The 19,705-nt window shown below is 42.6% G+C and overlaps 2 protein-coding genes across 2 annotated transcripts; one reads left to right on the forward strand and one right to left on the reverse strand.

Moving 5' to 3' along the window:
* The first annotated feature begins 2,637 nt into the window (after positions 1-2,637).
* Positions 2,638-10,300, forward strand: LOC308326612 (transgelin-like). The gene is made up of 5 exons (XM_080779569.1): positions 2,638-2,894; positions 8,507-8,694; positions 8,847-9,018; positions 9,240-9,342; positions 9,805-10,300. The coding sequence occupies exons 2-5, from the start codon at positions 8,515-8,517 to the stop codon at positions 9,956-9,958; spliced, it is 609 nt and encodes a 202-aa protein (XP_080635695.1). The 5' UTR covers positions 2,638-2,894; positions 8,507-8,514; the 3' UTR covers positions 9,959-10,300.
* Positions 10,301-14,223: 3,923 nt separating this feature from the next.
* On the reverse strand, positions 14,224-15,397 carry apoa1a (apolipoprotein A-Ia; the record flags this gene model as incomplete). Its single annotated transcript, XM_080781279.1, has 3 exons — positions 14,224-14,953; positions 15,086-15,230; positions 15,355-15,397. 3 exons carry the CDS (start codon positions 15,395-15,397, stop codon positions 14,365-14,367), a joined length of 777 nt encoding a protein of 258 aa, XP_080637405.1. The 3' UTR covers positions 14,224-14,364.
* Between the last annotated feature and the right edge of the window lie 4,308 nt (positions 15,398-19,705).

Raw genomic sequence — 19,705 nt, forward strand, 5'->3', positions numbered from 1 at the left:
TGTCTCAGACAAAGGAAATAGAACGGGCTATATGACTCCTTTGGTTGGATGGTAGGTCCCTCTGTGCTCGATACACTATATGACAGAAATATGAACACGTTGAACACAAACAATTACTTATTTATTTTATATGGATTAAATACGTTATCGGTCAATACTGTATCAGCAGTGATTCATTCTTACCAGTAGTGTAGAAATGTGCAACAACAACAGAAATCTGTCAGCCATTCTTAAAGAACTTTTCAGAACCTTATGGGGAATTTACCATACAGTGTGTATTTTACTTACCATTTACTGCAGACATGTCGGTTGGAAGTGGACTGTTTGCCATGCAAACAGTCCACTTCTTTCTCACCTAGCTGGACATTCTTCTGCTTCCATCACCAGTCAATGCTTTAACCACAAGAGGCCTAGCGTCGCTTTTCTGGGCATGTCTTAATGGGCCAACATTCTGGAACAAAAAAGGAGGGTATATGGACCGCGCTGTGCATGGGAACACAGTCAGCTATAAGTATTAGGACTAATCTATACATGTTTAATGTAAAGCCTATATTAATATTTCACTCACTGTGTGGTAGAACATTCAGTGTTATTATTAATTAAAGTAATTGTGCTTTTAAAAGGTGCTGTAAGTGATATGTATTTCTTTAGCAAATAAATACATAGCAGGGATACCAATTTTGTCCAACCAGGACAGAGAACTCACACAGCTGGATAGGCCATACAGGATAAACAAGTGAAATTGGATGTGATTAAACAAACATAGGCAGACAAAATTAGAACTGCAACACAAGCCAATTGAATAAACAATGTGTGGGTTTCTTTCTCCTGATTGGATGGGAATTCTGGAACCGCCTGAAACATTACTAAAGAAAGGTGGAGGGCTGGAGGAGACCCCTAGCTGTTAACTGATTATATGTCTCCCAAATGTGTCATATTATCATTTTGGTGAACTGTTTTCACCAAATTATAGACAAACATCGAGTCTGGCTCGGTTAAAGTGACCCTCCCAAACTAATTATCTACCAACTACTGTATTTACATACAGTAGTTCGCACACTCAAAAGCCACCTTTTCAAACTGGCTTTTCCTACATAACCCCCCCCCCCCCACACACACACACACACACACACACCCTTCTTGTTTGTCCTTTTTCTATTTTGATTTCTAGTTTTTAACCTTTTAAACCTTTTAACTAGTTTTTCTAATAAAAAACGTCTGTACTTCTGTTCTGTAAAGCGACTTTGGGTACCCAGAAAAGCGTATATATTATTATTATCACATATAGCCCTGGGCTGATATAATCATACAGCACACAGAGGTCTTTCTCCAGACTCTGTTATAATTATCATCTTCTCCATTGTTTAACCTAGAAGGCGCGAAGCCCATCAGGGCAACAGCCCACTGTTTTGAAAACAGCCTTCCTGAGGCTCACTTTCAGACAATGTTTCACTGATCAACCAGCATGATGTTACAGGGACAATTGTAAAGATTAATGCAATCGGGCGAGAAAACACTTTATAACAATGACTATTTGATAGGTCGGAATATATACTACGTTTTGTTTTAACCTTTTCAACCAAGGAGGAGTTGGATTACTGCTTCTGATTTCAAGGAGGCCATGCTAGAGGTGTGTACGTGCCAAAAAGTGACAATGGTTTACCATGGTGAAATATCACCTCAACAGTCTGAGTGTGATTAACCTCGCCCTTGACCTGGGAGTTTCAAAACATGACACACAGTTGGGTATCCTGGTGTTTAAGAGCAACAAAGACTACTGACATAAAACACGTGCCAAGAACAAGGAGACTGACAGATGGACTAATATGAGCCAACAAGCTCAAGACGTTGATTTAAGTGGCCCATGGTCTTGGGCGATGACTTCACAGGTTGCCAGTGCCTCACAGTGTTGTCACAACCCGTGTCAGCGTTTAATCTCCGAGACCTCCCATGTCACAATTTGCACCTTTCATTTACTTGCCTCCAGGCAAGGGTGTGTCCTTCAATGATGTCATACGTGTCCTATAAGTATGTGGGGGATGTATGTATGTCTTTCTCTCAAGAGGGTGAAGTAAAAACAAAGCAAAGGGAGAGTAAACCAAAACACATGACTCAGGAATGCTCTCCGTATTTACATTTTCACTGACAACCTTGAAGCAAAGTGTCATGACGTGTTATGACATGTTTCTTCTGCTTGGGTTTGCCTCATAGTGCTCGTCCTCTGTGATTGGGTGAAGTGACATTCCATGGCTGGTTGGGGGTTTAGTTTTTGAGAAGATTCCCAAAGACCACAGCGAGCATAAATTCATATTGAAGCAATAAATCATCTTGTACAAGTGATTCAATGCTCTCTAATTACCGTCATTTCCTCCCCGTGGTACTCTAGGCTTTAGTAGTTTATGACTAACTTACTCCTCCTTCACTTCCTCGTCCAGTCTGTTGAGCAGTGGTGGAGCGAGCAATGTGGAGAATTCTTTTCAGGAACCACACCAAAGTCTTTGGTCACATGATCTTCTTTTCTCCCTGCCGTTCTCCTAAATAAGGAGGTACAATTTGAGTGTGTGTGTTGGGGGGAAAAAAAGAGAAGCAGATAAAAGGGGGTGGACCAGAGAATGAGAAGGCGTATCTCTCTCTCACTCACTCTCTCTCTCTCTCTCGAATGTGGTGAAGTCATTTCTGAGTAGTGAGTAGTGTTTGCTATTTTATACTTTTTCGTAACAGACACTCCCTCAGTGCAGTCTGTAACTGTGTTGTAACATAGACACTCCCTGTCACAATACTGCAGTTGTAACAGAGAGGAGCTTGAACGCTTTTTGGAGGAGGAAACAGCAACACAGACAGGACTGAAACCACCTGCATTCACCTCAGTCAGCAGCTACCGAAATTCATCCACTGTAAGTACATAGTCCTCTACTTTGCTCCGCCCTATTAACTTGTAAAAGAGCCATCTCTTTTGCTTCTCCATTGCCAAACTGTTTTCTGGTTTCTAAGCGGTTGTCAGAATGTTGTATTTTTCTATTCTAGTATCATGTGGGAAGTATCTACTTTAGCACATTAGGATGTGGAAGTCTATGTCATGTATATGCCCTCACACTTCTCGCGTATATAGTGCTCTATTCAAATGTTATAATGATATAAATCTAATTACTCAAAGCATACACTTCATCATAGGCCTAAGCCTTTTCATCAGGACATACCATTTTATCTGCGTTCATTGTGTTCCTGACTGTCCTCCGCTGACTGAAACCACGTGTCAATCAGGTCATGCCTTATCAAATCTCGTTCCTTATCTGCTGATCTCAACATTATGCTCTGCTTTGTGTGCACACACACACAGTAAAAAGGCCCAAGCTAACTTTATAGTTCCAGGGTATGAACAGGCACGAACAGGCCATTATAAATCTCAGAATTTGGAGACAAACAGTTTCGTGTCAAAAGGGGTTGTAGTTGTGTAATATATGGCCACTCCTAATATTACATATACTGTAATATACACTATGCACTACGCTGCAGTAAAGCATAACTGTAGTAGTAAACTTGTCCATGCTTTAGGGATTGTGGGACCTACTGCACATGTATGTTGGTACACTGAAGTCCAGTGTTAGTTTTGACTCTTGAGAGCGTAATACAAGTCAATGTTGCACTAGTTCAATAAAACACTAGCTGTGTACCGCTGTGTCTGCTTGTCAGAACACAGATTTATGAGTCTAGGTCTTGTCTACTTGTCGGAACAAAGGTTTATGTCTCTGTAGGTAGTATATCTGCTTGTCAAAACATAGGTTTATGTGTTTGTAAGTATACTCTATATCTATAGGAACATAATGTTTTTGTCTCTGTAGGTATAGCCTACAGTATTTATACTATACCGGTTTGTCAGAACATATGTTTATGTCTCTATACTGTACAATATCGACTACTTGTCAGAACATGCGTAAAAATTGTGCATTTATACAGATTAGATTAGAACCTTTATCCAAAGCACTTTACATGTGCATTAGATTTGCGCGCACGCGCACACACACACACACACACACACACACGGCATCAATCTGCTCATCGGGAGCAGATGGCAGTTAAAGTGTCTTGCTCAAGGACACTTGTTCGACAGCGGGGATCAAACCGGAAACCTTCCAATTCCCAAGTGTTTGCAGTACCTCCTGAGCCACTGCCCCCACTAGATGAGATCAAGGCAACTGTAAGGTTTACTTTTTGTGAGGCCTGCTGCTTGACAGCTAGGTATTCCAGCTATTTTTCTTTAGTTTTATCCCACGAATTTGCAACCCATTTTTTCCACCCATAGTGTCAATTATCTAATGTAATCCTGGGCGCTACACTTCCTCTGCCAACCTGGGAGGGGGCAGCGGACTGACCTCATGCTTCCTTCTATGCATGAGGAGTCCAAGCTGCTTCTTTTCACCTGACAGGGGGGAATTTCCTCAGCCGGACGTAGCGCGTGGAAGGAACACGTTATTCCGACCAGTTCCTTTCCTCTCTGGCTGGCCAGGGGGAGGTAGTTTAGAGACCAGGATTATTGCATGTTTTTTGTGAGGGTACCAGCTCTTACTCTCATAATGTGATATCAAAGAACACACTGTAAAATCCTGTGTTCATTTAACTCCGAGAGAAGGGACCCATTTGTGCACACACAGTGAGCTGGGCTGGTCCCTAGCTGCCACCGCATGTTATGGGGAGATATAACAAAATAATTAAACCGCTTTAGATATGTTATCTTTGACTATCCCTAATGTCAACATTACAATTGCTTTATTAATTGGAAGAACATTTCTAAAAGCTTTCTCAGAACCACACACGACGGCTTTCTTTGCGAGTCCCATATTGTTTGTAGGAGACTGCAATTAAAAAGAAAATAATTTGGCAACTCTAACTGTTATATTATGTTAATATGTTGATATAATTGCCAGGGAAATTTTGGGTGGAGGAAATGAATCAACAACCTTCCCACGAAGAGGTAATTTGTTGCGGTACAAGGCACCTCCCTAGGGCATGTTACTCAGTCTGTATATACACCTTGGCTAAATAAATATGAAATCATGTTACAGTTTTAATGAATTCATGTCAAAAGAGCTCTTGAAATAATAATTATATAAAATAAAGAAATGTGATTCTTGGTTGATTAGTTGTTGCTTAATAAAACTTTTGTTTTGTTTTGTTTTGTTAGAATGCTAGCCTGGCTTGTAAGCAGTGTTCCATGGTTAGAAGAACTATACACATGATAATAGAGTAGTAGATGATAAATGTAGCAACACAGACCTACATGAACTATAATTACCTATACAGGTAATGCCATATACACCATTGTAGTTAAAACGGCAATCTTTACCAAATAAGAAAACAAATATAAGTAACTAAAGAGACACATATTTAGTGGTGCTGTAAGTGATCTTTTGGTAAAACAAAAACTTTTAGTTTTGTTAAAAAGTTAAAGCTTCTATATTCTGATAGTAATCATTGTATATAGACTATAGTGTTTGTTCAGTAACAGCTGTGGTCTCCCCATCTCTAAAGCTCTTTAGTAAAGAGCAGAGTAATCTAGTAGGAGAGTGGCCACACTAGCGTTGACTCCCATTGTAACGATGGAATGCGGAAGTTCTCATTCTATCTCAATGGGCACCCGCTTTGCGGCGAGATAAAAGCGTGTCGCCACTCTCTTACTATTCCACTCGGTTAAAGAGAACATACATTTTCAGGTGGGATACAATCCAATCCAATGAGAAGAGAGAACCCCCACATCTGCTCATATATTTGTTTCATCACTTGTTGTTTCTCAACTGTGACTTGTTTATCTTGCATCATGTGTGAGTTCTGCCCACTGATTGGAAGACAATTGGTATCCTTATCCTGACCCCGTCAGATTACCAGAGTAATCTAGTAAGAGAGTGGCGACACTATAGCGTCGACTCCCATTGTAACAATGGAATGCGGAACTGCTCATTCTATTTTCAAAGGGATCGTTCCAATGTTTGGAACTATAGCCCATATATCTTGTATATGTCTATTATAATATAAATTATTGTTTAGTGGACAGTTTAAAGTGTCAAACGATGCTTAACATGCTGTTGCCAAGATTACCAGCTGCAACTTGTTCCCCCCCGGTGGCTTCACCACGTTGTTTTATTCCAGGACACTTGAACAATAGACATACATATAGCACTTGATAGACACAAGCTGTTGTGGGGATCACACTCTATGGTTCACAACATTGACCTTGTGATAATGTCATGGTCTTTCTAAACACAAGGCCGTTTTACTGCCAACTCAACTTGTACTGACCTGTAGCCGCGACTGTACACACAAAACACGCACACACGCACACACGCACACACGCACGCACACGCGCACACACACACACACACACGCACACGCACACGCACACGCACACACACACACACACACACACACACACACACACACACACACACACTGCAATTGTAGGGTATTCGTAATCAAAGAGTCAGATAGGCATGGTCTAAATCTTGTAACTCCCAAATGAGCAGTTTGCGTGTGGAGCCTGTGTACAGTATACACAGATATCTACTGTAGATATACTGTAGGTTAAGGACAGAGGTAATCTAATAGACTAGCCCCTCAGACCTCATATCCCTCATTATCCATTTAAAGCAGTGGTTTTCAACCCTTTTCACGTCAAGGCCCGTTATTTAGTCAGCCTTTGAGCCGCGGACCACCGTTTGACGACGTTTAGCCTCTCGGAAAACCTAAAAACTAAAGAATGTCATTGTTGTAGTTGACACACAATTCCATGCCGTTGGCAAAACGTCGATCACAATAACAATTCTTCTACATTCTCTAATTGTGTAGGACGATTGTCTTGTGAATTAAGTAATGCAGAAGTTTTAACAACAATGCAACTCTTGAGAGCGTGAAATGAAACCAATTTGGTTTCATTTCACGCTCTCAACTTGTTAAAGATCTATAAGTCTCCATGTGGTTATCAACTCTACATCATCTAGCTAGCCCGGGGACCACTTGGAACCCCCTCAAGGACCACTGGTGGTCCCCGCCCGGGGCCGCTGGTGGAAAAACCACTGATTTAAAGGCATCCATGCAGAGACGATGTGTCCCGGCATGAAGCCTTTGTGTGTTGTTGTTGTTTCTTGGGTGTGCCAGGCAGGGACACCCCCCACAAGGGAAAGCACTCTTTAATTGAGAAAGAGACATTGGAAATGGTGAGAGCAGAGTTTGCGCTTTGGCAATGGTATTTTACTATGGTTGCTCTGTCTGTCTGTCTGTGGCATTATCTTGGCAGACAAGAGAGCACAATCCGCTCATTTACATACCCCTATAACCGCTGAAGTGCCTTTTTACAGCGTGAGAGAGAGTTTGAGTGAATGAGTGAGTGTTTGTGCGTGCTCGTGCGTGCGTGCGTGCATGGGGCTCCATTACGTGCGTGCGTGTGTATCCGGGGCTAATTTTGCAAACCACTGGACCAATCAGTGCCACATTTCTTGTACATGCAGCCAGTATACTGTATAGGCATGTTTTTCCACATAGGTTTGTGTAAAATGTTTAATATTTACGTTTATAATGGAAGTCAAATTGGGGTCAGATTAGGCTGAAAGGTTGCCCACGTGGTGAGTTATGTTATAGATATATGCCATAATTCATGAATGACTGTACTGACGAAAACATCTTCATACTGCTATGTTGCTATGGAGACATTGAATCACTTTGATTTGAAAGGCTAAATACAGTCTGAGCATATGTTTGTCGTTCAACACCGTATGCTGGCGCTACGTTGCTTCTGCAGGGTAGGTTGGAATCACACAGCAGTGTGCCATATGGTTATCTTGCTCAGTATAGTAGTGTATACACATAGCGTACCTTTGTGAGGGAGGAAGGAAGGAGGTGACAGTTAAAATGTGTGCAAACAGGATGCAAGGAGTGGGGTGGGTCTGTAAGAGGCCGGCAGGAAGTTAGTTCCAAGCGGTATATTAATACGATGAGATTGAGCAGCCGGGGCTGAAGAACGGCTCAGAGAAATCACTTTCATTTCACCGTGACAAATCCGTGAAATGAGACAGATGCCATTTCCATGTGATATTTCACCGCGTCCGTCCACGGGTTTGACCTGCATACTATAGGGTTAATGTGAGCATGCGGATGCACTTTGTTTACTGTTTGTTTACCGGTAGTCATGAAGAAGCCCGTGCAATGCCATATCGGCTGAATGTATGCACAGCCCTATGCCGTCCACAGAGAATGAGATAAGGACGTGCTGAGGCACACGGCACTATATTACCAGGCCCTTTAGCACAGCACAGAGAGAAGTCTGAACAATCATATTTGTCTTGAATGCAGGCCAGTACTGTGGGTGTGTGTGTGTGTGTGTGCATGGGCAGGAACCTTAAAAATGAATGATGTTGTTTTAAATATCTACACGGAATAATGGCAAACACAAGATAGGGAGTTAGTTGCAACGTTATGGCTTATAGTTCAAGTTGGCTAACTTATCCACCCTTTCCAACAGGATCAGCCATGGCAAACAAAGGTCCATCCTATGGTCTGAGCCGTGAGGTACAAAGCAAGATCGATAAGAAGTACGACCAGGAACTGGAGGAGAAGCTAATTGACTGGATCATAGCTCAGTGTGGCTCTGGAGCCGCCAGGCCCGAAGCCGGCAAGACAGGCTTCCAGAACTGGCTCAAGGATGGCTGTGTGAGTATATTATAGTACCATCTGTCCCGTCGGAGGTTTCCATGTACTGTGATCTCTATGTGTGTATAATATGTTCACGGGATAATCTGTTTCTCCAACTGCTTGTGCAATTAAACTCTGTTTACTCCCTTTGCCCCCCGCTCTGTTTCCAGCTTCTGTCTGAGCTGATAAACAGTCTACACGGGGACATTAAGCCAATCAAGAAGGTCCAGAGCTCCTCCATGGCATTCAAGCAGATGGAGCAAATCTCCCAGTTCCTCAACGCTTCGGAGAAGTACGGCGTCACCAAGGCTGACTTGTTCCAAACGGTTGACCTCTGGGAGGGTAAGACACACACATTAAAGAGCCCCCCATCAATACACACCGTGGCCAAATGTAATATTAGCATTTTGTCACGCAGCACAGACTATATTATGCCACATCATATGAGGAAGGAAATTATTTGCTCATTACAGCTGTCTGGCATATTATAGAACTGCAGTCAGTATTAGAAAAAAACAAAGCATGCTCTGTTTTAATACGAGACCGATGTTCCCATGTGACAGGGAAAGATCTGGCCGCGGTCCAGAGGACTCTGATGGCTCTGGGAAGTATAGCTGTCACCAAGGACGACGGGAATTACCGCGGTGATCCCAACTTGTTCCACAAGTGAGTTTTCCCTCCTACCTATAATAGCACTGAACTATACACTGACACGACAACGCGTATTCAGGGCGGAGTCTCCACCCCCAGGGTATAAGTTGCAATTTGCGGGCATTTCCAAAACAATATTGCGCAGAGTATATCGATTATCAAACGTATTTGCAATGCCATATACGTTGAAAGATCTGTTGCCCCCGTGGACAAGGCACGTTACCTCCGCAAGTTAGATATTATCGGCATAGATGTTTGTCCGTATGTGATTAAGGATTGGAAAAAAGTTGCATTGGCAGCCATAGAAAATTCTGCCCAGGGTAAAAAAAAACGGATGTGACGTTTTTGGGGCGTTCCTGTCTTGTTCCGTGTCAGTGTATATTCCCTCTGTCTGTCCATCTCAGCTGCCCCACCGACGTGCGTGAATATGTCAGTTAGACTTGAGGAACTCGGTTTTTTTTACCCGTTTGTGTGCAGGAAGTCACAAGAGAACAAGAGGGACTTCTCAGACGAGCAGCTGAATGAGGGCAAGTGTGTCATCGGCCTGCAGATGGGAACAAATAAGGGGGCGTCTCAGGCGGGCATGACCGGGTACGGGAGACCCAGGCAGATCATCAACAACAACCCTTGAGCCAGGCAGCCTGCATGCTGCAACCCTCTGGTCCCAAACCTGTGTGACACTCATAGTTCTCACCCTCTAAAGACCAGTCACTGATGATGTATGGAGAACTGTCAGCTCGACCAAAGACAAGAAATGTGAACAACAAACTGGACCAAACTGGGGGACCAAGGAATAGAAAATGTCCACACAATAAGCAACAAAATACACTTTTGCACACGTTTCATATCATATCTCACACACACACACACACACACACACACACACACACACACACACACACACACACACACACACACACACACACACACACACACACACACACACACACACACACACACACACACACACACACACACACACACACACAAAAGACAATTCATTTCAGCAACAAAAAAAAAAATACATTCCATTTAAATACATTCCATGTTGCTGGCAATAATGCAATAATGCGGATGAGGGTTTCAGAATAGTTTCTACTAGCATATTTGGTAAGCTGTCATGAAATGTTGCTATAGGACCACTTGTCAAATCAATATGTTTGGCATTTTTCTCAAAGTTCAGTATTTTTTATAAACAGCTTAAATTGATTGAAAATTAATGTTTCTGAAATAAAGTTCAATTAATTTGAAAGAAGCCTCTTGTTCTTCGCATCAAAACGAGACCACTGGAATTGTGACTAAGATTTATTTATATTTTAAAAAATATAAATAAGAATCTATACAGATATTACTTTTGTGGAGTTCACAATGCACACTGAAAAACCACCCTGTGTGCTTTTGAAGAGACTGTTGGGAGACAGAGTTGACGTTTTTTGGGGTCTTTCCAGGCGCCTTGCTGCAGTCCTACATTAATGGAGTTATGGTTATGGATATGTAACATAAAAGAAGGACTGCTGCGAGAAAGGTTGGAAAATGTCCCAACAGAGAGAGAGAGAGAGAGAGAGAAAAGGGGAGGGAGGGGAAAGACAAAAAGGAGGGGCGGGGGAAGATGAAGGGTGGGGAAACTCATGCCTGGCTGGATTTTCCCTGGCTTGGGTTTGGCTGGTTGCATGGAACAACAGAAGCAAGCAGGGTTCAGAGGAGTGGAGTTTCTCTCTCTCTCTCTTTATCTGTTTTGTTTACTCTCGTGTTTGTGCCTGAGCTCGACTGACTAAGCTGTTCAGCACGAGAGGTGACGTAGAAACAGGTCAGGGAACACAGACGAAAAAAGGCAGGAAGAGACGTAGAAGTGTGCAACAAAAATAACAGGAGGAAGGAAGGAAGGTTATGTTACGGTGACAGAATGTGATTATAAAGAAAGGGGGGGGGGGGAACAGGCAGACGAGGGAGCCGTGGCAAATATAATCTTCTGACTTCTGATGGAAGGGAGTGTAGGTTAACGAGTTAAACATGGTACCACGGCTTGGGGAAATCGGAGCACATTTCCAAAAAAGGACTGATCGTGGCAGAGGGAGGGCATAATGTACAGTATATACTGTAAGGACTCCCTCCCTCTTTCCTTCTGTTACCTACTGTAGAAACAGTAAATCAAAGAAGCATTCCCACTCCCCGAGTATAACCAATAAGGGTCCATGTAGGAGGGAGTTGCTTTTGATGCAAACTTTGTAGGATATGCAATTTATACTAATGAGTAAGAGATATATATACCGGTAATGAAAAAATATTGACAGCTGACTTTGTTTTATTTGATATTGATATGCAACATGTAACCAGTACAACCCAATGTGAACATTATGTTTGGGTAGATATTATTAACATCTTCTGTGGTCATATATCATTTATTTAGTAATAAACTGAATACAGAATACACATACTATGTGCTGACTGTATGTCACAGTAATAATAAGAATCAGCTTTGTCTGTGATGTCATCAGTGACATCACAGTTTTATAGTTTTAGTGAAAAAGTGGGTGTAAATTTGTTTTTGTTCCCATCGTGTCATTTTCCCAAGAAAGTAAAGGAAAAAATAGTATGTTTATACAGAGTACGTAAAGAATAAATAATCTCTCAATCACCTGGTGATGACTGTGACACAGTCCTGTAGCTGAAAGGTCAGAAGGTCAGTCCTTGCGACCACAATGTTTCCAGCCAGACAGGTCTAGTCCAGAATGCCACTTAAGCACTATATACTTAGTTGTACAACAAATAGCCAAAATAGTTGACCTACAAGCTTGTAGATGTTTGGAAAATTTGAAAGATTTAGAAAGCTTTTAAAGCCTATAATGCCATGTTGAAAGTGGTTATCACTTAACATACCTACACCTGCACAGTATAATTGGTATGAAGTGTAACTGAATATCGCTGTTTTAGTATCCCCACTTATAACTCATTAAGACCTGAGTTTGATTCTACAAATGTTATTGTAATGGTTATGGCTAAACTTAACTTAAATAATAATCACTATTATGGATCCATAAAACATTTATTCTGCTCTTTTGAATGCATTAATTGCGTACACTATTCGGTGATATATTCTCTGCCTATTTGGGCCGAAACCGAATAGGCCGAAAATGCATTTTTAGCCATTTTCTGCGGCCAAATATTCGGTGCATGACTAAAAGAAAGGGAAGAAGAGACATGGGGGGGAGGGTCAACTAAAGGTGTTAAGTACAAATAAAGGGTTTCAGATATTTACAAGCTTGTTTCACAGATGGCACAACCATAGATTCTCTCTTTTCCACAAAATGCATGTACACATACTGTAGTAATAGTATATATACTGTAGCAGAGGTGCCCACACTTTTTGACCCGAGAGCTACTTTCAAAATGACAAGCTCAACAATATCTACCCACCCACAAAGGGTACCTGAGGGGCCTTTGGAATTGTGGCGATGGCGTTACATATAAGACAAACGCACTTGGAATGGGAAATACAGGGGGGCTTTCTTTTTAATTGGAAGGGTTTTCTTGTATTATAAAGAAAGAACACAAGCACAAAAAAGTGCAAAGTGAAGTGACAGTGCAATACAGTTCAAGGTCAGCTGTTCAGCAGCCTGACTGCCTGGGGGGAAGAAACCGTTACCGAGACGGGTGGTACGAGATGTGATGTTCTACGTTCTTTTGGAAGGGAGTAGTTGGACACACTTTTTGACTTGATGCCACTTAATACAAGTGGCAGATGCTTTTGTTTTCTTCATTTATTTAAATAATATATTTTCAGGGCCATGTCACGTGGTCTACCTGCACAGCCTTTGTGATCTACTGGTAGATCAGGGGGCACCCAGTCCAGATGAAGTTAAATGTGGTCATTTGCGGTCAACAACCTTCCCTGTTGGCTCCATCCAGAGCCTAATACGAGCACTACAGGCAGTGCATACCTAAAGACACATGTGCGATAGACGGAGATGGAGCTCATCTGGATTTCTACCCTCCGTGGCCTTCAAAGCTAATTGCCCAGACTGCAGCAACACATGGCAAATGCACTGTAATCGCTTTTGTCTGCGTGTCTGTGACTGTAAACAAAATAATTTGAGAGTCAAACGGATGCGTGGAGCTTCAAGAAAGTGGGTGCAAATGATCAGTATAGGCTTCTTTGAAGAGATCATTAGCCGTTTGGTCTCTTTATTCATTTTTTGTTATTATTTTTTGTAACTGGACCCATTGCCGGTTTTAATTTTAAAAGCCCATTTCTTAAATCACTCATTCCCCGTTTCCTCTGAATGGCCGTGAAGAGCTGTTCAGTTGGGTGAACGTCACAAAGGTGCCCCGGTGCCAGTACAGAATGTCCCGAAGGTTTTGTGCGTCTGTTTTCAGTTCAGTGGCCCCCACCCATTCAAATCACACCTTAGGTTGAGAACTTCGGAAAAGTTCCCAGATTCTCCCACAAGGCACAACCCGCAAAAGTGCCCAGTGTGCTTGCATTTATCCCCCCGTGTGTATGCGTGTTCCCCAAATGTGTGTGTCTGTCCACAGCTAATCTCACAAACCACTAAACTGATCAGAATACATTTTTACGTGTGAATTTCAAAACTCAGATCCACGCGCTTTGGCCAATCTGAAGACATATACTCGGATGTTCCCAACTCCATGTTTACAAGAAACAAGCACACAGTTCTATTTACTTGAATATTCCACATTCCAAATACATTTTAAGAACAAACTATGTATAATATAATGTAGGTCGGTTTCTTCTAAAAAATGCAATACTTTGGACAACATCACTGTATTTCTGAAATCCTTTATTTGCAGTTTGTTATGCGTGAAACAGAGAATTGTAAACCAAAAATGTATACAAACGAAGCATCAACAGATACAGTCTATCAGAGGTGTACGGCAGGAGCCGGTGACATGTGACTTCATTCTGATAACTCATCATGAAGACACTGAATGGAGCAGTTCTCATGTGTGTTGTAGGGTTTCAACCGGCTGCTTGTCTGTGTGCATTGAATGGAGTGGAGTGCTTTTGCAGCGGTCAGCTTAGGCCTGGACAGCCTGGGCGATGGTGTCGTAGAGGGACATGAACCTGGTCTTCAGGTCCACCATGTAAGGCTCCAGCTTGGTCTGCATGTCCTGGGTATGTGGGGTGATCTTGTCCTTAACCTCTCCCACGGCCTTCGTCAGCTGCTCCTTGTACTCCTCGACGTAGGGAGTGGCGATGTTCTTCAGCTCCTCCAGACGGTCGGTCAGCTTGGTGCGGACGGCCTCGATCATTGGCACGAGCTTGGTCTTGGTTTCCTCCACGTTGGCCTCCATCTTGGCGCGCATCTCGTCCACGACCGGCTGCAGCTTGGCTCTCAGAGAGTCGACCTCCTTCTGGCTCTGGGTCATGTACTCCTGGATGATGGGCTCCAGCTTGGCGCGGTATTCTTCGGAGTGCTTCTGCAGAACCTCGTGCAGCTCCTGACGCTTGGGCTCGAGCTGAGTGCGCAGGTCTTCCATGTCGGCCATCACCCTCTCGCGCATCTGCTTGGTGCCCTCCAGGAACTGGGTTGAGAAGGACTCGCTGTAAGGGGTCAGGGTCTGGGCATACTCTTGAAGCTTGTCCATGCTCTCAGACAGCTTCACCCTGGATGGAAAGGTAGGCACAGGGAAGAAGAAAAAACGCTATGTCACAAACATGAGATTGGTCTTATACAAAGACAAACGAATACATAAGATAATGAAAAAAGGAAATGGTGCATATTGGTCTCTTACTTACTTGTACTCGGAGTACTCGGTTCCATCGAGGTGGTCCAAGGCCGCCCGGGCGCTGTCCTTCACCTGGCTCAGGTACATGGTGACGGCAGCCTGGACGTGCTCGAGCTGAGAGGGAGCATCGCTCTGGAAGGCGAAGGCCTGGGAGCCTGCATGGAGACGGCATCATAATTATTAAAGATAATTGAGATAAAGGACAAGGCAGAAAACACACAAGACGCTTTGACACTTAAGTATAGGGGTAATAGAAGTGGATTAAATGGATATACCCACCAACAGCCAACAAGAGGGTCAACGCGCAAGCCAGAAGTTTCATGATGGATCCCTGAGAACGACAATGAAGAGGCATCACACAACTATTCTGACATCAGAACTTGAATTCATACATTAACTCAATCAGATTTGATTTCCTTAAACTGTCTTTCATGCAACTGCAGCTTTAACACATTTTGGGGACGGGAACCCCTTTTGGCGTTAGCATTATGTTATGCTTTAGCTATTGAAAAATAGCAGATCTACAAGCTCATAGCTACGAGCTTGTTAGGTCTGCTATTTTTGAAAAATCAAAGAACGACTGACATAGAAACATAGCTTTTTTGCAGAAAACTGTCAGGATGTAGAAGACATTTTTTTAGAATCTGATCTCAGGTCAAAATTGATTAATTCCGCCAGACTATTCTTTTCCAATCGATTAGACCTCTTTCTGTCATCGCCATGTTAATACTAATAATAAGCATCTCTTCTCTCTTACCTGGGGGTTGCTCTGCTCCGTGAGATTGAGGACGATCCACACCGGCTGGATGTCTTTTTATAGGTCCACGAGTGTGGATGTGTTGCTCTAAAGGTGGACCTCAGCCCCTTTGGAAAGGACTAGATCAAGGGTCAGTAAACTGAGGAAACAGGCAGGTTTCAGAATCAGCGTGACCACAGAGAGGCTACGACACCGCAGATGTGTGTTGCTTTATCTATGTATTGTAAATAGCAACTGCAACACACCCTGAATAAAATCTGTACCAAAGTCCGTTTTAACAGATGACACAACCACCAAAACGTGTCATCCTCGCACCAGTGGTACATTAATAATAATATAGTAACTAAAACAGTTGCATATATTAGGACACGGCGTATATGTGCCAAATTCTGAATGTGTGTGAATATTTAGAAAAGTCATATCACATATGACGTACATTCTCCATTCATTTGTCAATGGGAATGTAATGTTTGTGTAAGACGGAAATCTACACTAATAGCAGATTATACCCCTCAAAATACCACAGACGTTCCGGGTGCTCGGGAGTAAAAAGAGCAATAGGCCTTGCTTTTCGCCCTGATGAAGACCTTTCATGCTCGAAACGTTTGTCTTTTTTCATATATTTCTTATAGTGTGATAGGTATACAGTAGGCTGACAGGAAATGGGGAGAGAGATGGGGCAGAGAGACACGCAGTAAAGGCCTTTGGGATCGAGTCGAACCCGCGGCACACTGCCAGACTGGATTACCAGCCAAGGTGCCCAGACCGGATGGCAGTTGTCTTTTAATTAAATAAAGGCTATTCTTTTTACTTCTTAGTGCCCGAATCGTCTGTTGTTTTTTAATCCTGTGTGATTCACATTTCTTACTACGGTCGTCTTTTTACCTCCTGTGAGCACCTGGAACCTTACTCCTGTTTTGTAAATATTTGTTTTAGTTAGCTGGACAAAGTTAACAGCTAAGCTAAGGTATTTAATCAATGTTATTGAGTTGCATGATTAGAATGACTCAACATGTCTTTTGACCACAAGGACTTTATATGCAAGTCACTACATGGCCTTAAAAACACATTGAATGTTTCAGAATAGAGATGTGTCGTCACGTGTTCATCCATTTTAAATCCATCTTATTCCGGAGGTGGCATTAACTCACCAAAGATAGAACACTTTCAGCAGGAGATCGCCAAATCACTTTGACTATAGGTTGATCAAAGAATTTGAGGATTCGGTAAAACTCTGTAAAACTGTAATTAGAATATATAGGTCTGCCTTGTATGCATCTATAGAAAGAGACGGAATGATTCCTCCAAAAAAGGCTACTATACTGCTCAGGTGAAAGGTTAAGGATATAGAGTAAAACGCCAACAAGCTTTCAAGCATAATGTAGAGCCTTTTTGGCAGAAGAAGGTTAACACAGTTCAGTGAAACCGATAGTGCCAACGTAACCATAAATATCTCAATATCACTTGCACCAACAGGAATTTATGGGTCATGTTGCTAATGCATTGATAACATCTCAAAGATACTGGCATACCAAAACAAAGCCCTCGTCGTATACTGTACGTAGAGACCATGGGGAAAGTGCTTCAACCATAAGAAACACTCCCAACGTCTAAATATTAACTCTGAACCGTAACCTGTATGTTTTGTTTGTATTTAGATTGGAGACGGGACCAAAGACAACCAAGGAAGTGACTTCCACTTAACACGTTACTATAGGTCTTTACTAATAATAGTAAATGAATTAAAAAAAAAAACATACGAGCAAAAACAGAAGGTACGTTAAAAACTGGAAATCCGCAGCTTCTCAGTGGTGTGTATTTTCTTTTGATAAGCCAGTCAAACACAGGGTAGTGAGTGCGTATAGCCTACAACAAAAGGAGGTCAGCGAGCAAAGCATTATTATGACCGGTTTAGGTTCTCCTTTCTCATGTCGTGTATATAGTGTTATTAGATACTGTGCAACCTCAGGCCGGAGATAAGATATGAGATAGATGCCAACACTGCATTGTATGTTGTAACCCAAGCAACATACTAATTAGGCAACGTGTTGCAAACCCTGACCCTCCAGGCTTATGTAAAAATGTGACCTTTGGTAGGTTCACGCACATCATAGCCAGGTTCTTCTTATCGTGTCCACAATACAGTTAGTTACAATACACGTTAGATGTGGTTCAGCCACAGCTGAAGGTGGAATGTGTTGTCTATCTTTTCACACGTGCTGCTGATCATACCCTGGCACTACCAAACGTCTACATTACAAGCTGGCAAACTGGGGCTGATGATACAGTATATAGCATGGGCTGTAAAAACACAGCACGAAACAAAAAGCACTTGCACGTTGCAACATGAATCTCTTTAAAACTCAAGTGGAATCATAAACATGATGATGTAACACTTGACTGGGCTAGAAACCAACAGAAACTAGATGTTCTCAAAACTTCTCATTATCCTTTTCCATTTGTCTCTTCCATTTTAACCACTTAAACCTGTCTCTATCAAAATGAACATGAGTTACAACTGTACTTTGGCCACTTTTTTTTCTCCATCCACAGCAAATCCTGCAGCGCATTGTGAGCTTGTAGATTCTCTCTTCGCTTCTGGGGTTCAACCTAATTTTTTATTCTCCCCGACAGTGAAGAAACTTGTAGTCGCTATTTAAGTTTAAGTTAACCGAGTGAGAATCTAAAGTCTTTTTTAATAAAAGCTGTTTGTAGACAAGTGTTTTCTCCTCCATCATTTTCAACAATTCAATGTTTACTTTACTTATAAATGAAGAAACAACTAGAAAAAGTCACTCGCCAGGCTGGGTGGCCTACCCAGGGCTTGTGGGTTGCAGCTGGCAGGACATGAGGAAGCTCAGCTGCAGGGGAAAATAGCATTTCTGCGACATACGGTTCACTTTTTTTCTTTTGCATTTGTGGCACATCCGGATATATCGGAGAAGCACATGGAGGTGCACTCTGTAGACATACCATTCCAATTTGGGGTCGATTGGTTCATGATAAAATATCCTGGCAGAGATATGCGCTCTGCGGATCGAACCAAATGGACCCGTTGGGGTACACTCTCAGAGTTACAGACCCATAAGGGTCCATTTGGTTCCAAACAATCATTTAGCTGTAGGGCCGGGGACCCCTTGGAACTCCCTCAAGGACCCCTGGGGGTCCCCGGACCCCACTTTGGGAACCACTGCTCTAGAACATTCTACAGTATCTTGGTCCATGTACCGAGAGTTCACAGGCTACATTTGGAACAATGCAAACTTGTTAGGATTGATTTGGATTTTGGACTACTACCATACATGTTTACATAACTTTCCACTTACAGTGTAAACGCCACATAAATTAACCATTTGGCCACCATCCTTGGCTGTTGATGATGGATGCATTAGGAGTGTAATGCGCTGTGGTTACTAACTTACAGTACTATGTATTTAGTAAATGTTACAGTATAGGGAAGTCAACTCTATCCAGGTAGCAAAGGATCAGTATATTAAAACCAGTAAGACGTCCTGAGGGAGAGAAGCGTGCACGCATCCGCCTGGGTGACAGCAGACTGCTGGGCGAGCGCTGGCGCTTTGGCATGGGGGGTCCGATCGACATATGGAATTAATTCTGCACTGGCCATATATGGAGCGTGTCTAGTGTACAGGGTTTGAGGTCAGATACCAGGTCAGATCAACATATGGAATGTCATAAGAGGTCAGCTCCATATATGGAGATCTAAGGGTGGCAGCAGGGCATTGTCTTAAGTGCACAGGATTCAGTTCAGGTCAGTTCAATATACAGTATGGAATGAATTCTGTATTGGCCATATATGGAGCATGTCACGAGGCGTGACTGACGGACGGACTGACTGACAGGTTAGGCGTG

The sequence above is a fragment of the Protomyctophum bolini genome (assembly GCF_963924005.1).
Source record: "Protomyctophum bolini genome assembly, chromosome: 13".
Lineage (NCBI taxonomy): Eukaryota > Metazoa > Chordata > Actinopteri > Myctophiformes > Myctophidae > Protomyctophum > Protomyctophum bolini.

Coding starts and splice junctions, on each gene's coding strand:
- LOC308326612 (XM_080779569.1), top strand. CDS start 8,515: ATGGCAAACAAAGGTCCATCCTATGGTCTGAGCCGTGAGGTACAAAGC. Junction 8,695..8,846: donor ACTGGCTCAAGGATGGCTGT/GTGAGTATATTA, acceptor CTCTGTTTCCAG/CTTCTGTCTGAGCTGATAAA. Junction 9,343..9,804: donor GATCCCAACTTGTTCCACAA/GTGAGTTTTCCC, acceptor GTTTGTGTGCAG/GAAGTCACAAGAGAACAAGA.